The sequence below is a fragment of the Adelges cooleyi genome, unplaced genomic scaffold (genome assembly GCF_023614345.1).
Source record: "Adelges cooleyi isolate 19-005CV unplaced genomic scaffold, UGA_ACOO_1.1 ACOO_flye_CR_arks_rails_tigmint_CR_PRNA_30, whole genome shotgun sequence".
NCBI lineage: Eukaryota > Metazoa > Arthropoda > Insecta > Hemiptera > Adelgidae > Adelges > Adelges cooleyi.
The window spans coordinates 9986053-10004288 of NW_026095971.1; the positions used below are offsets into that span (position 1 = coordinate 9986053).

The 18236-nt window shown below is 29.5% G+C and overlaps 3 protein-coding genes across 7 annotated transcripts; all 3 read right to left on the minus strand.

Moving 5' to 3' along the window:
* Nucleotides 1-82: 82 nt before the first annotated feature.
* LOC126839427 (AP-3 complex subunit sigma-1) lies at nucleotides 83-2442 on the minus strand. 5 transcript variants are annotated; one of them, XM_050574766.1, is made up of 6 exons: nucleotides 2324-2442; nucleotides 2118-2200; nucleotides 1965-2056; nucleotides 1006-1189; nucleotides 488-595; nucleotides 83-413 (listed from the first exon to the last, which is right to left on the minus strand). In XM_050574766.1, the coding sequence occupies exons 2-6, from the start codon at nucleotides 2184-2186 to the stop codon at nucleotides 291-293; spliced, it is 576 nt and encodes a 191-aa protein (XP_050430723.1). In that variant the 5' UTR covers nucleotides 2187-2200; nucleotides 2324-2442; the 3' UTR covers nucleotides 83-290. The 5 variants fall into 5 exon arrangements, with proteins under 5 accessions (XP_050430723.1, XP_050430720.1, XP_050430721.1 ...); XM_050574763.1 differs by having other exon boundaries at nucleotides 2307-2442; XM_050574764.1 differs by having other exon boundaries at nucleotides 2289-2442.
* A 4519-nt stretch (nucleotides 2443-6961) lies between these two features.
* LOC126838402 (kynurenine formamidase) lies at nucleotides 6962-13357 on the minus strand. Its single transcript, XM_050572794.1, has 7 exons — nucleotides 13252-13357; nucleotides 13057-13153; nucleotides 10879-11115; nucleotides 9247-9316; nucleotides 8989-9159; nucleotides 8576-8714; nucleotides 6962-7126 (listed from the first exon to the last, which is right to left on the minus strand). Exons 1-7 carry the CDS (start codon nucleotides 13261-13263, stop codon nucleotides 6989-6991), a joined length of 864 nt encoding a protein of 287 aa, XP_050428751.1. The 5' UTR covers nucleotides 13264-13357; the 3' UTR covers nucleotides 6962-6988.
* Nucleotides 13358-14787: 1430 nt separating this feature from the next.
* On the minus strand, nucleotides 14788-16274 carry LOC126838436 (vacuolar protein-sorting-associated protein 36). Its single transcript, XM_050572838.1, has one exon. The coding sequence runs from the start codon at nucleotides 16003-16005 to the stop codon at nucleotides 14878-14880; it is 1128 nt and encodes a 375-aa protein (XP_050428795.1). The 5' UTR covers nucleotides 16006-16274; the 3' UTR covers nucleotides 14788-14877.
* Between the last annotated feature and the right edge of the window lie 1962 nt (nucleotides 16275-18236).

An 18236-nucleotide genomic window follows, 5' to 3' on the forward strand; every position in this document is an offset into this window, starting at 1 on the left:
GCCAATTTTACTTTTTGTAATTTTAAACAAATAAATTTTCAAGTTTTCATTTTCCATAAGGCCAAGTAAAAATTGTTTACGTAACTATGGCTGACTTCTTCTATTTAGTTATTGATTATAATATTATTATTGTAAATTATAATATAAAGTAAACATTTAGACATCATAAAAATGATTGAATAACTTCTGAACAGATTAAAAACCTGATATTTTGTTCAAACAACAATTAATTAAACTCCATTTGTATAATTGTGGTAAGGTTCTGTACAAACAAGTTTGTTCTTTGGATGTCAGAACTTAAGTTCTTTTATAGCTTGAGGGAGATCTGGAAGCTTTATGTCTTTTATCTGTTGAGGTATATTCATATTTTTCATAGCTGAAACAGCTCTAGATGGGGCTCCAGCAATACCAGCCTTAATAAATAAATAAACGTATTACATAGTAACCACTTTGAATATACTTAAAAAAAGAATATTAAATTATTCACTTCTTGTTTTTCCAATTTGTTTTGTTCTTCTATCCGAGAAAGAATTTCTGTCATGTTGGTTTCTAAAACCATACCACCCATAACTAATTCATTTAATATATAGTGAATCTAAAAACAACAATTTGAACAATTAGCAACTATAAAATAATAATAATATTTTATTAAGAGAATAAGAGGTATTGTATAGTTCTGTAGTCAGCTGCAGTTGTTATTCGAACTTCAATTAAGCTGAGTTCAGTGTCTTTAAATCCCAGGTGCATAGGGCCTACGAATGGAAGCATACAAAATGGTTCCATACATGAAATTTAAAATGATCTGTACAAATCGTTCTCCGTACACAAATAACATGTATATATTGTTAATATTATTTCTATGAAATACAGGATATAATAGAATAAAACTTAATTATTCCAATATATAATTTACTGTAAAATATAAGATATTTATACTTTGACTGCTTATTTTATATTTTAAGCACCATGAAATAATGTAGGCAAATAAATATTTACAATATTTACCTTATCAACATGGAAAATGAGATCTAGCTCACAAACATTTTCAAAACATTTATCTAGTGTTTCAACAAAGACCTGAATTAAATCAAGAATTCCAAGTTCTGATTCTGAAGAATCCACACAAAAAACAAAATATAATGTAGCATAATGACGGTAAATCAATTTGTAGTCTGATCCTCCAATAAGGCTATAATTAAAAAAAAAATTTTTAATTCATGTATACTAAAATATTAGTATAGAAAGCAATTGAACAAAAATATAATCTGCAGAATAGTACAGGCCAAAAGAGCCTTCCAAGATAAAAACCACAATCCAACTAGTAATAGCATTAGCCTGGTAAAAAGGATGAACTTCCTAAAAGTTACAAATGAGCACTCTTTGTGCTCCTTTGTAAAGTGGCACTCTTTGAATGCAAAACCTGGACAATCAACTCAATGAAAAAAAAAATTCTGAAAGCCTTTGAGATATGGTGCTTCAGGAAAATACCTAAGATACCTTGGATTGAGAGGATGACAAATGAAGAGATACTAGATAAGATAAAAGAAAAACGACAGTTATAGAAAATTATTTAATCCAGAAGAGATATGATAGGGCACATATTAAGACATGAAGCTTACTAAAGATATTAATTGAAGATGTTGAAGGACATATTTGAAGAAAAAGACTAAGGTAAGAATACATGACCCAAAAAATGAAGGATATGAATAAAAGAAAATACAAGAACCTGAAGGAATTAAGTTACAATAGTGAAGCATGGAGAGCAGCAACAAACTAATCGAAGAATAAATAACTAAAAAAAGAGAGCTTCAGGTATTTTACGGCAACAACGAAATATTGTACTTTAAATTTACATAAAAATATTTGTTGTTTAAACTAAACAAGGGTTGACATTGTCTCATTCTACTAACATATATTTTGTACTATGATGAAACCTAGCATTAATATTTTAGTTATAAAATTACCTTCCGCCTTCAAGAAAGTTACAAACATTATCATCTCTTTTTGATACTAGTTGAAATGTTTCCTTGATAATTTGCTGTTGCATATCTTCATTCTGCCAATTATTAAAATCATACTTTTACTTACAATAATATGAAACACAGATCCATACTTACAAAATATTGATAGAACTTAGAAAGCCTAGGCTTTCCATAGTTATTGAACACTAATATTGCTTTGATCATATTTAGGTTTTATTCTAAAAATAGTAACACATATTTTATTGTAATTAATGAAATAGTCCGTAAATCAAATTTTATCACACACAAATTATGATATGTAATAACATTTTAAATTTCGAATACCAATAAATAATAGATACATCTAGTTTTCAAAATGCTTCAAAATTCAAACACACCACAAAATATTTGCACTTCATAGAAAAACTTTAATTAAACGTCAAATTTCTCAGTTTACGAAAAAAATAACTTATAATAGTTATAGTACCTATCCAACGATTGAAATAATTGATGGTTGATATCACGAATCTATGATACAACTAACAAGGTATTAGCTTATCATATAAATACGAGTTTTGGTCCCAGTCGCGTTGTTGGTCACAGCTGTTTTTGTTATCATAAAATAGCGGTGACCAGTTCGTTATTGTCACAGATATATATTATTTTGTAATATATACATATCTATCGTTATTATCATGATAACTGAATCATTTTTATTGGAATTCATTTATTTATTTTATACATTTCAATAACTTAAATAAAAAACTAAAAATTTGTATTTTTAAATACCAAATTCGAAAAGAATTCGACAACGTACTTAAATATAATGTTAATTAGTTATTAGGTATGTCTGAACTCTGAGCGTGAACAGATCTGCATCTAAATAGGTGACTAGGTGTTGTAAAATATAAAAAAATCACAGTGTATAATAAAAATACAAATATTAATAGCCTCTATTATGGACAACTAATTAGGGTTAGAACTAACTGAAATAATCTTTATTTCTTTCTTTTGGGTTAATCGGCCGCTAGGACCATTCCGTCTCACAACCAATTCTCCAGCCATCTCTATTCATTGCCAAATCTTTCCAGTTTGCTCCGCCTCCTAAGTCTTCTACATCCCTCTTAACTATATCTTCCCATCTCAATTTTGGTCTTCCAACACCATTCTTAGTAGAGAGTTCTGGCTCCGCATTGCATGTCCTGCCCATCGTAACCTTCTTTTCTTGATCGTCTCTGCTATGTTATTTTCATTAAAAATTTCTTGTAGCTCTATATTTTTCCTTCTTCTCCACTCTCCTGTGATGTCACCTTTTATTGGACCGAAGATCTTCCGTAATATTTTCCTTTATAGTATTAAGAACTTATTCTCATCTGATTTCCTTAGTGCCCAGGTTTCCGATCCGTACAATATCACTGGTCGTATTAGACTGGTATACAAACGTCTCTTTATCTCTCTTGATACTGATCTAGAACTTAAATGTTTCACCAAACCATAATAAGTCCTGTTTCCCGCTTGGATTCTCGCGGCTACTTCTTTGGTGATATCATTTCTTTCACTCACAATTGAGCCAAGATATTTGAAAGAATTAACTCTCTTAAATTTAAAATGATCTACTTCCAAAACGTGATCCATCCAATTTTGTCTACCTATAATCATATATTCAGTTTTTTGTTCATTTGTAGTCCTACTTTCTGTGCTGCGTCATTAAGTCTTTCACAGAGCCGTTTAACTCCATCTTGAGATTCGTCCATCAGTACTATATCATCGGCATATGCCAATAATGGAATAGCCGAGTTCCGGAGTTTTATTCCTTCGTGGGGTTCAATTTTCATCTCTCTTATTACTTTTTCCAAAACCAGGTTGAAGAGAATAGGTGAGATGGAATCACTCTGTCTAAGGCCGGATTTTACTGTAACTGTATCCGACTTCATATTTCCGACTTTTATTTTGACCACGGTTTCCATGATGCTGATTGAGACTAAATTGACCAGCTTCTGGGGGAAATCGAACTCTTTCAAAATATTTATGAGACTTTCCCTATCAATACTGTCGTATGCTTTTTTGAAGTCAACAAATAACGTATGTATCTCCTTATCGAATTCCCATGTTTTTTGGTATAATTGTCTAATAATAAATATTTGGTCCGTCGTTGACTTCCCCGGTCTAACACCACCTTGATACTCACCAATTGTCTGTTCTGCTTTTTCCTTTATTCTTGTTAGAATACAATTTGAGAACACTTTGTACGCCACATTCAATAGGGCAATTCCCCTATAATTATTGCGGTCTTGTTTATCTCCTTTTTTGTGTATTGGGCAGATTAGGGACGTTTTCCAATCTTCTGGAAATTCTTCCGTTACCCATACTTTTTTTATCACTTGCCAGATCCATTGTGTCAAGTCCTCCCCTCCTTTTTTAAGCAATTCAGCCTGGAAACCATCTTCGCCTGGAGACTTATTGTTTTTCAGATTATTTATTTGTAAGTCTATTTCTTCTAGAGTTGGCTCTAGGCAACTGAAATAATAGCATATTAAAATAATATAATAATAATTGTATTCCTGTTATAAGCTCTAATCACATCAGTTAATAGCCGTTAGTTTTTTTCAGAGTCGCAACCAGGGTTTTAAACCCTCTATATACTTGCATATTTTTATTTTGCAAGAACAAATTATCCATTATTACACCATGTTGAAAAAAATTAAAATTCGATATTTAATAAACAAATTTTAATATAAAATTTCGTTATCAGGTATTATCCTATTACTATTTTTCTATGGGATACCTAACAAATCTCTTTTTAACAAAATCGACGCTCGGGCCAGAGGCCTCTCTCACTACCATCAGACCATTTTTTACAGGTCTATGCCCTATAGGTCAATCACAGAATAGACTAAGTGATTTAGCCGGGATAATAAAATAATGGATATGACAAATAATAGATAAAACCAGATGGTTGTTGGGTAGGAGCAGGGGCGGGTTTTATCACTCACCAAGTGGGGGGGGGGGGGTTCTTGAATTGAGGTTCAAGAATTTACCTACCTAGCTGTATTTTAAATCCAAAACCCAACAATAAAAAAATAGCTTAAAACCTAAATATTCAAATATCCATAAATATTAAATAACCATATTCTTCAATGACGATATTTTATAATAATTATTTATATATCATAATACTTGCCTTAAAAAAAAATAGCTTAGTCCCAAGAGGGGGGGGGCTACTTCCCCCTTAGCCACCCCCTTAAACCCGCCACTGGGATTTAATCTCGGGTCTGGACATACCTGGACCACTGAACTCAATATATGTATGTAAACTACACCAAAATGATCCTTTTTTTATAAGCTGTTGTGTAAACTGCGGAAAAACATTTTTAAACATTATACAAACTGCGACAAAAATGATAAGATACATTCTACAAACAGCAACATTTTATTTTATTTACCTACTATATAATATACTATACTTATATACAGTAATACATACCGATACGATAACATATGTATACTCGTATAGGTACAGAAATCATAATATCACCGCCCCGGTAGAACAATGACACAACTGCAATAATTGAAATTTTACAGGAGAACCAAAAAACCAAATTATTTTTTGAGGACAGAAGCCGCGCTTGGCCGTCTTATATCCAATGTTGGAGGACCCAAACCAGCAAAACGTTCCCTATTCACGTCAGGGCGCTAGTGTTCTAACGCAACAGGGACACCAACCAGAGCCCACAGCGTACCACAGCTTTAAGGTGTCAAGTGCCTATAGGACGGTTTCTGCCGCAACCTTAGTCGTGGTGTCTGGGATATCGCACATTCACTTACTTGTCCGACAGCGAGGTAGAGCACTGGACCTTGTGGCGGAAGGCCTAACGAGGGCGGAGGCCAAAGTGAGAGCTACATAGGCGACGCTACAGCAATGACAGGCGGAGTGGGCCGTGGAAACATGGAGTCCCTGGACTCGTCGGATACTGCCTGATGAAAAGAGATGGGCATCGAGGACACGCGGAGTAATAAACTACCATCTCACGCAGTTTCTGACGGGGCATGGGCGTTTCAACGTCTACGGTCTACTTATACAAGTTTAAGCGCCTAGATAACCCGCAGTGTGTCTACTGCCAGCATCCCTGGGACGACGACGAACACACATTTTTCGTGTGTGATCGGTGGCGGCAACTCAGGTGGTCACTGGAGACAGAGTTACCAAACTCTATCTCCAGTGACCACCTGAGTCGCCCAATCTATACCAATATATTGGGCGACAGACAGCGTAGAAGACCATATGCTGAGATACTCGGACCAATGGAGGGCCATAGCCGACTATATCAATGCAGTACTCTCAACTCTCAAGGATCGAGGAGGACGAGAGACAGGGACAAAGGGGAGCGGCGGGTGCTGTGCAACCGGCTCCTAAAGACTCGATCGATGATCGGTGTGAAGCCACGAGTGCTGTCCCATTGACACGGAATATTTAATATTTATATAAACGTAAATGTTCAAGAAAATTTACATATTACAACTAGAATTAAGTAAAACTGTGAGCCCGCCTCGCGAGGAGGAAAACGGGATTTTTTGTAATTAGCGATTACTTGGAAAAAAGAAACCCCAGATAATGCACAAATATAAAAATAATATAATAAAAATCCATTTCTAGACAAGAATTATGATGTTTATAAGTTATACCAACTTCTATGACTACAAAACGAATTCAAGTTCATTGTACCCCATTAAATTCATTCATCGTTGATGAATTTTCTGTTTTGTGTACTTAATAATTTGAACATTTTTTGTAACTTGTGGTTTTATTATTTTAACATGAATCTTAAGACCAGCGAAATTTGGTCTCATTTTACTGTCATAGATAATAATACATTTTTAAAATATGATAATTGCAATAAAAATATTCTTTTAAAACAAGTGTTGACAAATACAAACATTTTTATTTATTTATTATATCATAGTTGTATACTTTTAGGTACTATATTATATACACTGTAGGTACTAAATAATTAGTTATAAATAGTAGTTCAACTTTTATTTAAAATTAAATTAATAATTCTTCTTGTTAGAATGTAGTCATCATTTGCAAGGTTTTCAACGATATCAAAGTGGTCAACTCCGTTAATACATTCTTCTATAACCTCTAAGCCATGAAATGTAAGAAACTAAAAGATTACAATTAATAAGTAATTTTTTAGTAAATTTTGTCAAACTAATTGAAAAACTAAGTAAGTCTTAGTTTAGCTGTTTGGTCGTGTTGATGGGACATCAGAGAGTAGTTTTATATTAATACAAGGATCTGGATAGTGATTTTTATTGGTATGATGTATAATAATTTTAAAGTGATTTTATTACTTTTGGTTGTAGGTAACCAATAACTCCCAAAGTCCAAAGACCTCTGACCTTATTATGCTTCGTCTCTACTAAATCTTATATAATTAAAAAAGTCGAAAGTATTTATTTATTAATACTTATCAAAAACTATCAGCTTATGAAAATGTCATGCGTACATTTTATTTGACTTAAAAAAAATTTAGTTAAAATGTATATGGTCGATGACTAGAAAAGTTTTTAATAATTGCTAATTGTATGACAGTCAAAGAATTGTTAAAACATTTTTTTGTAATCACAATATCATTTGTTGTTTAAAACAAGTAGGAAATTTACAAATAAACGGAAACTTTCAGTTGGAGCGCGATTACTAACCCGTAATTAAATAAATACCTCCCCAAATATTCCCCCCTATTTATAAATAATTAAATAATAGTAGTAGTGATAAAATATATTACTACTACTAGGAACCACTTTAATGTGTAATAATACCCAATTTTTTTCACAAAGCAACTCCAGAAAGCATATTAAAAAACGTCTGTGGTTATTTTATATTTATTTTCTTCTAAGCCTATTTTATATTAATATTTTAGTTATTTCCCCCTATAAACAGGGCATTAGCCTTATGTAATAATATCAATATTATAGATATTTCACACAACTAATAATAATTAATATCAATTTTAAGGTGCTAATTGATTAGGAACTTGGGCGTTTGCAGCAGTTGGCTGGTCAATGTATGAAACTGTTTTGTTAATTAATAATTATGTTATTATCCACTTCGAGGGTTACAAGTCTTCAGGAATTTATATAATTATATTTCATAGAATCGCTTCCAAACAAACGCTTAAATGCAAAACTGCAGATGGTAAAAACTATTGATCATAAATTAAAATTATTTTTTAGACGATAATTATCTATTGTTATTTGACTGTTTTAATTATTTTCTATAAAAAGTTTGACTACAGATTTTTGAAGGAAAAAAAATGGTAACGTTTGTCATTTGCATAATTTATTTTAAAAACATGTTTTTTTTTTAAATTTTTTAGTTAAAATTATTAAAAACACATTCAAGTTATAATTTACTCTCCCATTAATTAACTTAAATTAAACTGGAGGGCCCACTCATTACGCATAAGACATTATGCTAAGAACAGGTTATTGTAGATTTTTTTAGCTTCGATGGGGGGATATTGTTTTTGTCAAGATGTGTTATTTTTTTTTATATTATTTTTAGTGCTCCAGCTATTATACTTTAAAAACGAATAACTTATTATTCTAACTTGAGCAAATTTAGTTGATTGTTGTTTAAATGCTGGAGAATCGTTTTCTGCAGATACTAAAAAACATTTTCCACACCATGAAATATTAGTCAAATGTTTTTTTAAAAAACACACAGGGCTCAATTCTAAACAAGTTAACCTGAAAAAAATACGAAATTAATATTATATTAATTATTAATATAGACATTTACAGAAGTGAATTACGATTTTTTTGAGCGGAAAAAATACTATAGACTATAGATAATTCCAGAAAAAAAAAATAGTTCTGCGCTAGTTTGGGGGTTCATAGTCTATAATTACAAACTTAGTTATAATTTAGTAAATTTTAATCGGCATTTTTTTATACTCAGGGCAGGTGTTTTTGTTTTAGTTCCTAGCAGCGAAAGAGTTAATCATAAAAAAAATGGACTTACTCGTTTAAATGTAATGTGTTGTTAATTGTAGTCTTCAATAATGGAGCTAGATCATAAATACCACTGATGAGAATAAATCCTTTAACCTCTGAACTAAATTCTTGTATTGTTGGAAGTATCATACATGCTGCTAAATGAGCACCAGCTGAATGACCCCCTAGCCAAATGTTACTGTTAAAAAAAATGTTTTAATTATAATAGTCAGTAAACAAATAAATTGTTTGTGTAAAATTAGTTGTTTATTAAAATAAAACCTACTTATACTCCAAATTATTCACTAAGTATGAAAGAAGTTGGTGTATTTCATCAACAATCATATTTAAAGTAACTAAAAATATTAATATCATTACAAATATTATTATAGGTAATATTACAAAATATGGTACTGTCTATCAGCTTAATAAGAATAAATGATGGCAAGATCCATAAATGTTTAATGAATCAATAGAAGGAACCACTGCCTTTAATTTAGTATAATTTATATTATTTAGTGGTCCATTCAATTTTAATGAACCATAAAGTTTATTAACTTTTTGTGCAACCTGCCATAAAAAAAGTTAGAAATACATATATACTTTACATAATAGCACATAGGTGTAGGCATGGTAAAAGAAACTGTGTTATGATTTTTGAGCCATAATTAATCCTTAATTAGTATGCCCTTTACCACAGCCCGTTTTTTTTGTATCATTAAGTAATTAAATAACTGTTTATATTGTTTTTAGTTAAAAAGATATTGGAATGAATTAATTATACGAGATAATTGTCATCCTGCAAAATCAACAATTGTAGTTTGGATACAACTCCCATTGTGGATTTGTAAGTCAATAGTCGTAATCTGACATTAATGCTACTTCCAAGCAATGATAGTAACATTATTATTAACAACAGTTTTTAAAAACTCGTGATTTATTAGTTTATTTTTTACAGCTCTTATTAGATTTACTGAGTTAACTGAAAGTGGTATTTTATGGTTTACAACAGATATTGATCCAACTATGTGTTTACCTTTGATTTTGTGTCTTTCTAATCTCTTAATTATTCAGGTAATGTTGATACGTTTCTTTTTTACTAAATTATAAAAATATCTTATACGCATATCAAATTATTTGTTCATACATTAAAACACATGCTCGAAATAAAGAACTCACATGAAAACAGGCAATTGTTACCAATATATTTCGAAGCATTACTCTCTTTATATTACCTATTTCATATTTCTTACCATCCGTAAATACTATTATATATTATAGTTCTTGTTTACGATTTATTACACTCAAATTGATAATTCTGTAAATGTTTAAAGTGTCAGCTTATATTGGATTACATCAAGTATTTATGGACTATTTCAAAACAAATAAATAAATTATTGTATCTAAGTATAACATATTAATTAAAAAATATAAATAGTATATATATATATATATATATATATATATATATAATATATATAATGTATATTTTATTAGTAACTAAATATTTTATTTTTATATATAATTTCAAAAGTTGAGACCGCTCTAAAAAATACCATAAAAGATATTATATTATACATTTTTTGTACATTATAGGATTCAATAATTATATAATTATTATTATGTTTCAACATTTTAACCATTCAGCTAGAAAATTAGTAGTTGCTCTGTATGTCTAATACATTGTATTTTATGTATTCAATTATTATACCGAATTAGAGTTCAGCATATACAGAAATAGTAAATACTAATATTTACAATAAAGCAGAATAAAAATCAACACTGGCCAAGGGAGATGCTAAGCAGCCTGGCACCCCTTTCGAAATCCACCTAGGCCTATGCCCTAATCTAGATAATTTACCTAATACAATTCATAAGTAAAGAATTAGTACAAATTAAGTAATACAATAATGAATACCATTCGGTGCGAGGTCATAGCCAGTAACAATAACTCTGATACCAGCATTTATTAATGGTTCCACACAATAAGCAGATATATCTTTGTTAAGTTCTTGCCAATATCCTCCATGAATATAAACAAAGGTATTACAATGTAAAAGGTTACTCTCATAAATATCTAGAAGCTGAAGATCGCCAGGTCCATATTTGATATCAGATCTTTTACAAAAATTCGATTTTTTTACTCTTTCACTAACTAAAAAAAGTATACAATTAATTAATCAGTGGTGTTAATTATTAGACGTATTAAGGGCATAAATTACCCGCCTCCTGTTGGTATATATAACGTGTATGGTTTCTATGACTGTGGTGGGTGAGGGATAAAATGTTGGGGATGTATTATGTGATAAATGGTTTGGCCTGGTTGATTGATTTAGCCGAAAATATGATATAACATATTATTGTTAAACACCTTCCCCCTAAAAAATCCTAAAATACGCCACTTCATGAAGAACCATCACTGGGTGATGGTTCTTCATTCTCTCCACTCAAGCTAATTCATGTTATTTTGAATGGCTGCCCGTTATGCTGACATAATTTTATCATCGAATATTTGATGAAGAAAAGGAATATGTGCAATAACCTTTTATATACTATATTTCAATCATGGCTGACGGCTGTATTTCAATATTACCCTGTGCCCATGCCCCATTATTTAAACGTAAAACTTTGAATAGATTTCAGCACTACTTAGTATTGAGATACAGCTATGAAATGTATTTTTTCAGCATATGAAACCGACAAATTATGTGAAATAAAAAATTCGAGACAGTCTTAAATAACAGCCGCCCTAATAATATATATATATATATATATATATATATATAATAAGATATGGACTGCGCCTCCCACACACCCCGCCTATGCTGCCGCGTTATGAACAACGTTAGAAAGAGATAGATGGTTGTTAGGTTGACCATGGAATAAAAATTGAAAAGACATGGAATAATAATAATTTAAATATATATATGACAATAGACCAAATGGAAATATATAATAACTAAATGTTATTTAATTATTATTTATTATTGTGTTATGCGAAGTTGTAAAACATTTAAGGATATGTATTTCATTATTTTGTCGGGTATCCAATGCTTTCGTATGATGTATTGTTTTAAATAGATATGTATATAGTATATCGTTAATAAATACTTAAAAACCATTACAATTTCATTCAAATTTTATCAATGAACATTCTGTTTTACTTTTTATAAAACGTGTAAGTATGTTTTGAAAAATAGTTTTTCTTTACAAACTCAATAGACAATTTATTGTATCATAGATCTGCATCTAAGTTTAAACAAATTCACTAGGTATTGTAAAATCACTACTTATTTGTTTCTTTTTCAAGTTACGACCAATATATAATAAATATGAAAAAAAATCACAAAGTTTAATAATAATGGGTAATAATAATAATAAAAAAATCGCAAAGTTTAATAATTATACAAAAAATAATGATAAATAATGATAGGTAATAATAATAAAAATATATAAAAAAAGGAACAATACATTTTACTGGTTTTGAAAGTGAATAGTTTTTGTTAAGTGAGATCTAATGCGATTTTTTGGCTGACTTTCACTTAACGTATAATAATGGACCCGGACTCTAAAATAACTTTGAAATATTAAATGGATGAGTTGTAGTAGATGGTTATTTATTGGGTCTTGATTAAAAATATGTGTATTTAGGGATACGAAAATGTTGTTAAAATTAATTTGCGAGGTGGCTTTTATAATTAAAAAATTTATTAAATTATTTGGTATTGTCGAAAGTTCATTTTTGTACATTTTAAAAATTTTTTCACCAACATTATAGGTCTATGTGCTAGACACTTGCTAAAAAGACCGAATGAAAGTGGCAACACTGTACATTTCAAATTAAATGTTAAAGTGCTTATAATTGGGACCTAAAACGAAATCTCATCAATCAAATATAACTGTGAATGAGATCTCTTAAAAATCTCACAATCAATTTTTTCAAAAAATTGAGATTTAGAATTACATCTAATGGCTTATGGCTATTAAGAGTAACAAAGTAAAAAAAAACGTGGTGGTTAACGTGTTAATAAACAAAAACTTGCAAATTATAGAACATGATTTTAACCGGTTGTTGTTTTAATAAGCTTATACGTACCTAACCGGATAGTGTCTATGTGATTATTAACTACGACTGTTGGTTCCATTCGTTTACACCATTTGCTAGGCATATAAAGTAATTCGTTTTCATACTTCTATGAAAACAATTTAAACATTTACATTATAATGTATTTATAATAGATAGAAATATATATTATTGATCTGTAACTACACATTTCACATAGGTACTTACTTTTACATTCATTCTTGTTCACTATAACAATAGACAACAAAAATTGTTTTAATTTATCTAATAAAAAAATAGTTAAGTACAACCTATCTAATCGATTTTGTTTACTATTTGTAAATCACTTGATTTACCACAACTCCCTTATATAAGTAAGCCCTACATATGCGACACATTATACCAATAATAAATATTATATTTCTGTAATCCTAAACCATATCAAAGAAAACCTAAAATGTGAAATTGTGCAATCATAAATCATATATTACGTAATTCAAATTAATGTTTTTTTTAAATACAGCCGTATTGTGTAACCATTAAAATTTTAGATCAATTTGGTATTTGTAATGTATATTTTGTATTGACATTGTAATTTATATACATTTATGAAAATAATCTGTCCAATTATTAAAAGATATTTAATATCAATTGCGGGTCTACATAACAAAAACAAAAAATTAATAACTTATAACACATTATTGTAATCACCTTCTCTAAGTTGGTTTTTAAATAATTTTTTTTTTTTTATAAAAACAGCTACTTACGTTATGTTTAAATGCTCCACAGTCCACAATTTTGACGAGATCAATCAAGGCAAAACACCCGTGGGTCGTGTGCAAGAGAAAATGGCTAGCATTACATTTTAAGAATTAAGATTTATCTATATCCATTGGCAAAAATTATTCATACAATTTAATACAAGTGTATGTTTTTTAACTCTTGTTTTGCTAAAAAAGTAAAAATGTAAATCTATTTACTAGAGGTTTGAAAATAAATAAATTGTCATTCCAAATAATATTATTTTATGTGTTAACTCTAAAATCTATTTTTTTTTTAACATTTTAATTGGAATAGGGTACACATACTTTGACTTAAACATAAATACATTTACACTAGTGATGGGAAATATTCAAATAGTTAGGATTCGAATCTCAATAAGTACTCGAATCCTTCGAATATTCAAATAGAAATAATAATTAATTTACAATTTTTTTTTTCAACTATTCGAATATTCGAATAATTATTGGAATATTTGAATATTCGAATCTTTAAAAATTAGGTATTCGAATCCAAATTACAACACTAATTTACACGTTATACATCTAACAAAGATTGGGTATAGACTATGGACTCTAAATGAAGAATTGGATTCAGATATAGCTATGAACATTACGGTATTGGATTAAAATTTGGTTACATTTTATATCCTTTCTACTAATACATTAAAAAAAAAAAATTAATTTATATATTTTGTACAGTTACTTGCTTCAAATGAATAGTTAAGATTTTTAAAGATGTGTAATAAACTTTGGGGTCGCCTAACAATTAATAACACATTTTTTAAATAAAAAAGTAGGTATATTTTGTTAAATAAAAATGTAATAAAACAGTTACTGATTATTTAAAAATAATAGCTTTATAAAATGGTATTATGCCCATGTACAACACAAAAATCAAAATGTACATTTTAAATAGCATATCTGATATCTCTGATGCAGAATAATTTGAGTATTACAAGTTCTTTTTAGGTACCTATTTTAAAAAAACATTTTTTTTTGGGAACTACATACATTTTTATTTAAAGATACTTAACTGTTATGTACAAATCACAAATGTAGAATAACTAACATATTAAACATAATTTTCTGTAAATTTATTGAGATAAAATCTTAACCCTTCAATGCTTTCATCTCTGCATGATTTTCCATTCTTTTCAGTGTTCAACAAGTATTCTTTGGCTAGGATAACAGGTAGTCCAATTGATGTAGATAATTCTTGTGCACTTAATGAACCATTTTTTTTAATAGCTTCTACAGTTTTTTCTAATACAATATTTTCATTACAAGATGATGACTGTAAAGCTAAAACACCACTGTCAAATTGTTTTAATTTTACTGGAAGTGTTTTATCATTGTTCATTAAAGAACACGCTGCCATTAAATCTTCTGGTGATAATAGATCTAATCCTCTAGCTCTGTTGACACGACAATAAACTTCAGGGAGCGTCATCGTACCACCTACCTCTTCTAATGTAACATGAATAATTTTAGATATTTCTTTACACAAAGTATTGTAATATATGTTGGAGTCAGTAAATGATGATCTAGTGACTGGATCATCAACTCCAAGACCGAGAAGATAAGCTTTAAAACGTACAGTTTCATCATCACTAATAACTCCTTGCTTTTCTTTAATTCTTTCAGATATATTTCTACTCAACATTACCATATCTTTTGCTGTTACCATTAATCTATCTAAATCTTTAAATGCTTCTGTTATACTAACATCTGATGCTTTTTGTTTTTCATAAATTTTTCTTTCAATTCCTCCGATTCCTGTTCTGATTTGGCGAGACATATTTGTTACACACCACTTTTTCTCTCTGACAGTTGTTTGAAACAAATCCAAAAATCCATCTGGTATTTTATCTTTAAAATCTAGTTTAATATACTCACCTACACAACTAGCATTTGCTTCTAGACCATTAATTTGGTTATCTGGTGGTAATAAGTGAATTAGTATTATTTTAGTTTTAGAACCAAATAAGGTTTCAGTAACAACAGCTTCAATAAATACAATATATCGTAGCTGAAGTGAGAGAGATACGTCTCCTTTTGTCCAATACAGTTGAGTACTAGTTAAAATAATTTCTCCACGATGAAAAGAAGTTTTGTAATCAGCATTATATAATGTGACATTTGAATGTTGACAAATTATGGTGTCATTATTATCAGGCTTAGAATATTCAAACCGGTCCATTTTAAGTACAATTAATCAGGAGATAATCAGCATTTAGATTTATTTGTAATGAGTGATAAAATTTGTAAAACTAAAATTAATTTAAAATCGAAGCTAATATCGTTAGTATAAAAACATCACTTTTAACTTACAATATTAAGTTATTTTTGGAGTAACTTTATTTAATTAGAAATAAAACAGTAGTTTTTTGAAAGAAGCTTAAAATGTAGTGTTTTAACTATTAATTATAATAACGTAACCATAAACATTTTAGTATCTATTTAAGAATATTTAATCTATTTTTATATTTAAAAATTAAATTTTTTTTAAACTTATTTTTAATTGTAATATATAATATTAAAACTATGACGATCTTTTAAGCTAAGAAGTCCGAACTATGAATTATCATAAATAATCACCTCGACTAGTGATGATCCAAAAAATGATAATGTGTGATAAGACTTAAATATTACATAACCTTCAAAATATTTGTAGCATAGACCCACGATCATAGATTAAATACCAAGGTGGATGGGAGCACGACACGGAGCCACTCGACAAACAGCCACCGAAAATCGACACGGAGCCACTCGACAAACAGCCACCCGAAGAGATACCAACATGTACAATATTTATGTAAAATGTACGATTATTATTTGTGTATGTTGTGCGGCCGACACCACATATTATAACGGAGTAATAGCAAAAAATGTAATTTCCAAATTGTATATCAATTAAAATAAAAACAGTAATTTTGTAGAAAATAATTTATTTGTATTAAAACCCCTATTGTATAGTAGACATTGTTACTATGTTCATTGTAAACATTTCAATTTACTCAACAGGATTTATTGTTTACTCATGCTATTAATAATAATTATTATTTCTAAATACTTTTACTCTATTATTATAAATAATTATACATTTTTATATTATTGATACTTATTTATTAATATAATACATAGGTAAAAAAATTATGTATATTGCAACGATATTAATTGAATAATATTTTAACTTGCTTTCATGTATTCCAATTAAATTACAAATATATTTTAAATATAAAACAAATGAAGTTATTGAACATTGTTTAATTTGTGTGCATTTTCATGAGTATCGGAATGAACGATCCATGTATATATTATATATACAACTAAAAAGTATTTGATAAAGGTTTTTACTTTTTATTGACTTAGAACTAATTATTAAACACTCAGAAGCAAAGGGTTAGAATTAGATAAATACCGATATAAAAATCCAAAAAAAGTACATTTTTAGCTAATTGGCAAATGTGTATATTTTCCACCCATTTGGCTTATGCTATAGGCCATCTATATAAATTGGATTTTTTTATCTGATTAATTATTTCTATTAATTAAATCTATATATATATATATATAAATTAATGTATGTGTGTGTGTCCCTCACAATTTTCATCAGAGTTTGTAGAAAAACAGCATTATATATTTATTTTGTGTTAATATATTGTAATGGGTTACCAAGTCCAGCCATGTTTACGTCATGACCGATTTCTCCTTGAATACTAATATGTGTACGACCGAAAGGAGTTATTCTATACTTTGTATAAAACCAAAATGTAAACAACGTCATAAATTGTAAAATCCAAATTATAAATTGTAAAAGCCAATTTATTTATGCAAATTATATATTTTGTACAACTGAAAGATTGTAAAAACGCACAAACAAACACATAAATTGTATCTATCCGACAATGTTAGGCACTTAGCAGAAGACAACTTGGCCATTCACCAACAACCCGGATTAACGCTTGCACAACTGAGAAAAGGTCACCGAGGCGGGGATTCGAAGAACTCCTTCCACCGAACCGGATGGACATTTTGCGTAAATACCAGCCGTTTCACCACAGCACCCTCAGAAGTGTCTTGGCCGCGTATTATGACAATACCTGCAACAAGCACTTATTTTATTATCTGTGTATCAACTTAAATGCTTATATTGGAATACAAATATTACCTATTTTATTGAAAGTATTAACTTTATTTACGAAACATCCATCTTCCTTCTTCAACCACTTGTGTGTTAAAGTATCCAAAGGCCACAGACTGCTGGAACTTTACACTGGCGCAGTCGGTAGGATTGTCAAAGGCGGGACTGATTGCAACATCACACGGAAGACCAATTGAAGAAATTCCAGCCTTCTTGCTCTTCGACGCTCTTTGACACGACCAGACGACTCAAAATGAACGCTCTGTTGTGAGTAATCTATAATATAA

Coding starts and splice junctions, on each gene's coding strand:
- LOC126839427 (XM_050574766.1), bottom strand. CDS start 2,186: ATGATCAAAGCAATATTAGTGTTCAATAACTATGGAAAGCCTAGGCTT. Junction 2,057..2,117: donor CTAAGTTCTATCAATATTTT/GTAAGTATGGAT, acceptor AATAATTGGCAG/AATGAAGATATGCAACAGCA. Junction 596..1,005: donor TCATTTTCCATGTTGATAAG/GTAAATATTGTA, acceptor TGTTGTTTTTAG/ATTCACTATATATTAAATGA.
- LOC126838402 (XM_050572794.1), bottom strand. Junction 9,317..10,878: donor CTATGACCTCGCACCGAATG/GTATTCATTATT, acceptor TAATATTTTTAG/TTACTTTAAATATGATTGTT. Junction 8,715..8,988: donor AACACATTACATTTAAACGA/GTAAGTCCATTT, acceptor TATTTTTTTCAG/GTTAACTTGTTTAGAATTGA.
- LOC126838436 (XM_050572838.1), bottom strand. CDS start 16,005: ATGGACCGGTTTGAATATTCTAAGCCTGATAATAATGACACCATAATT.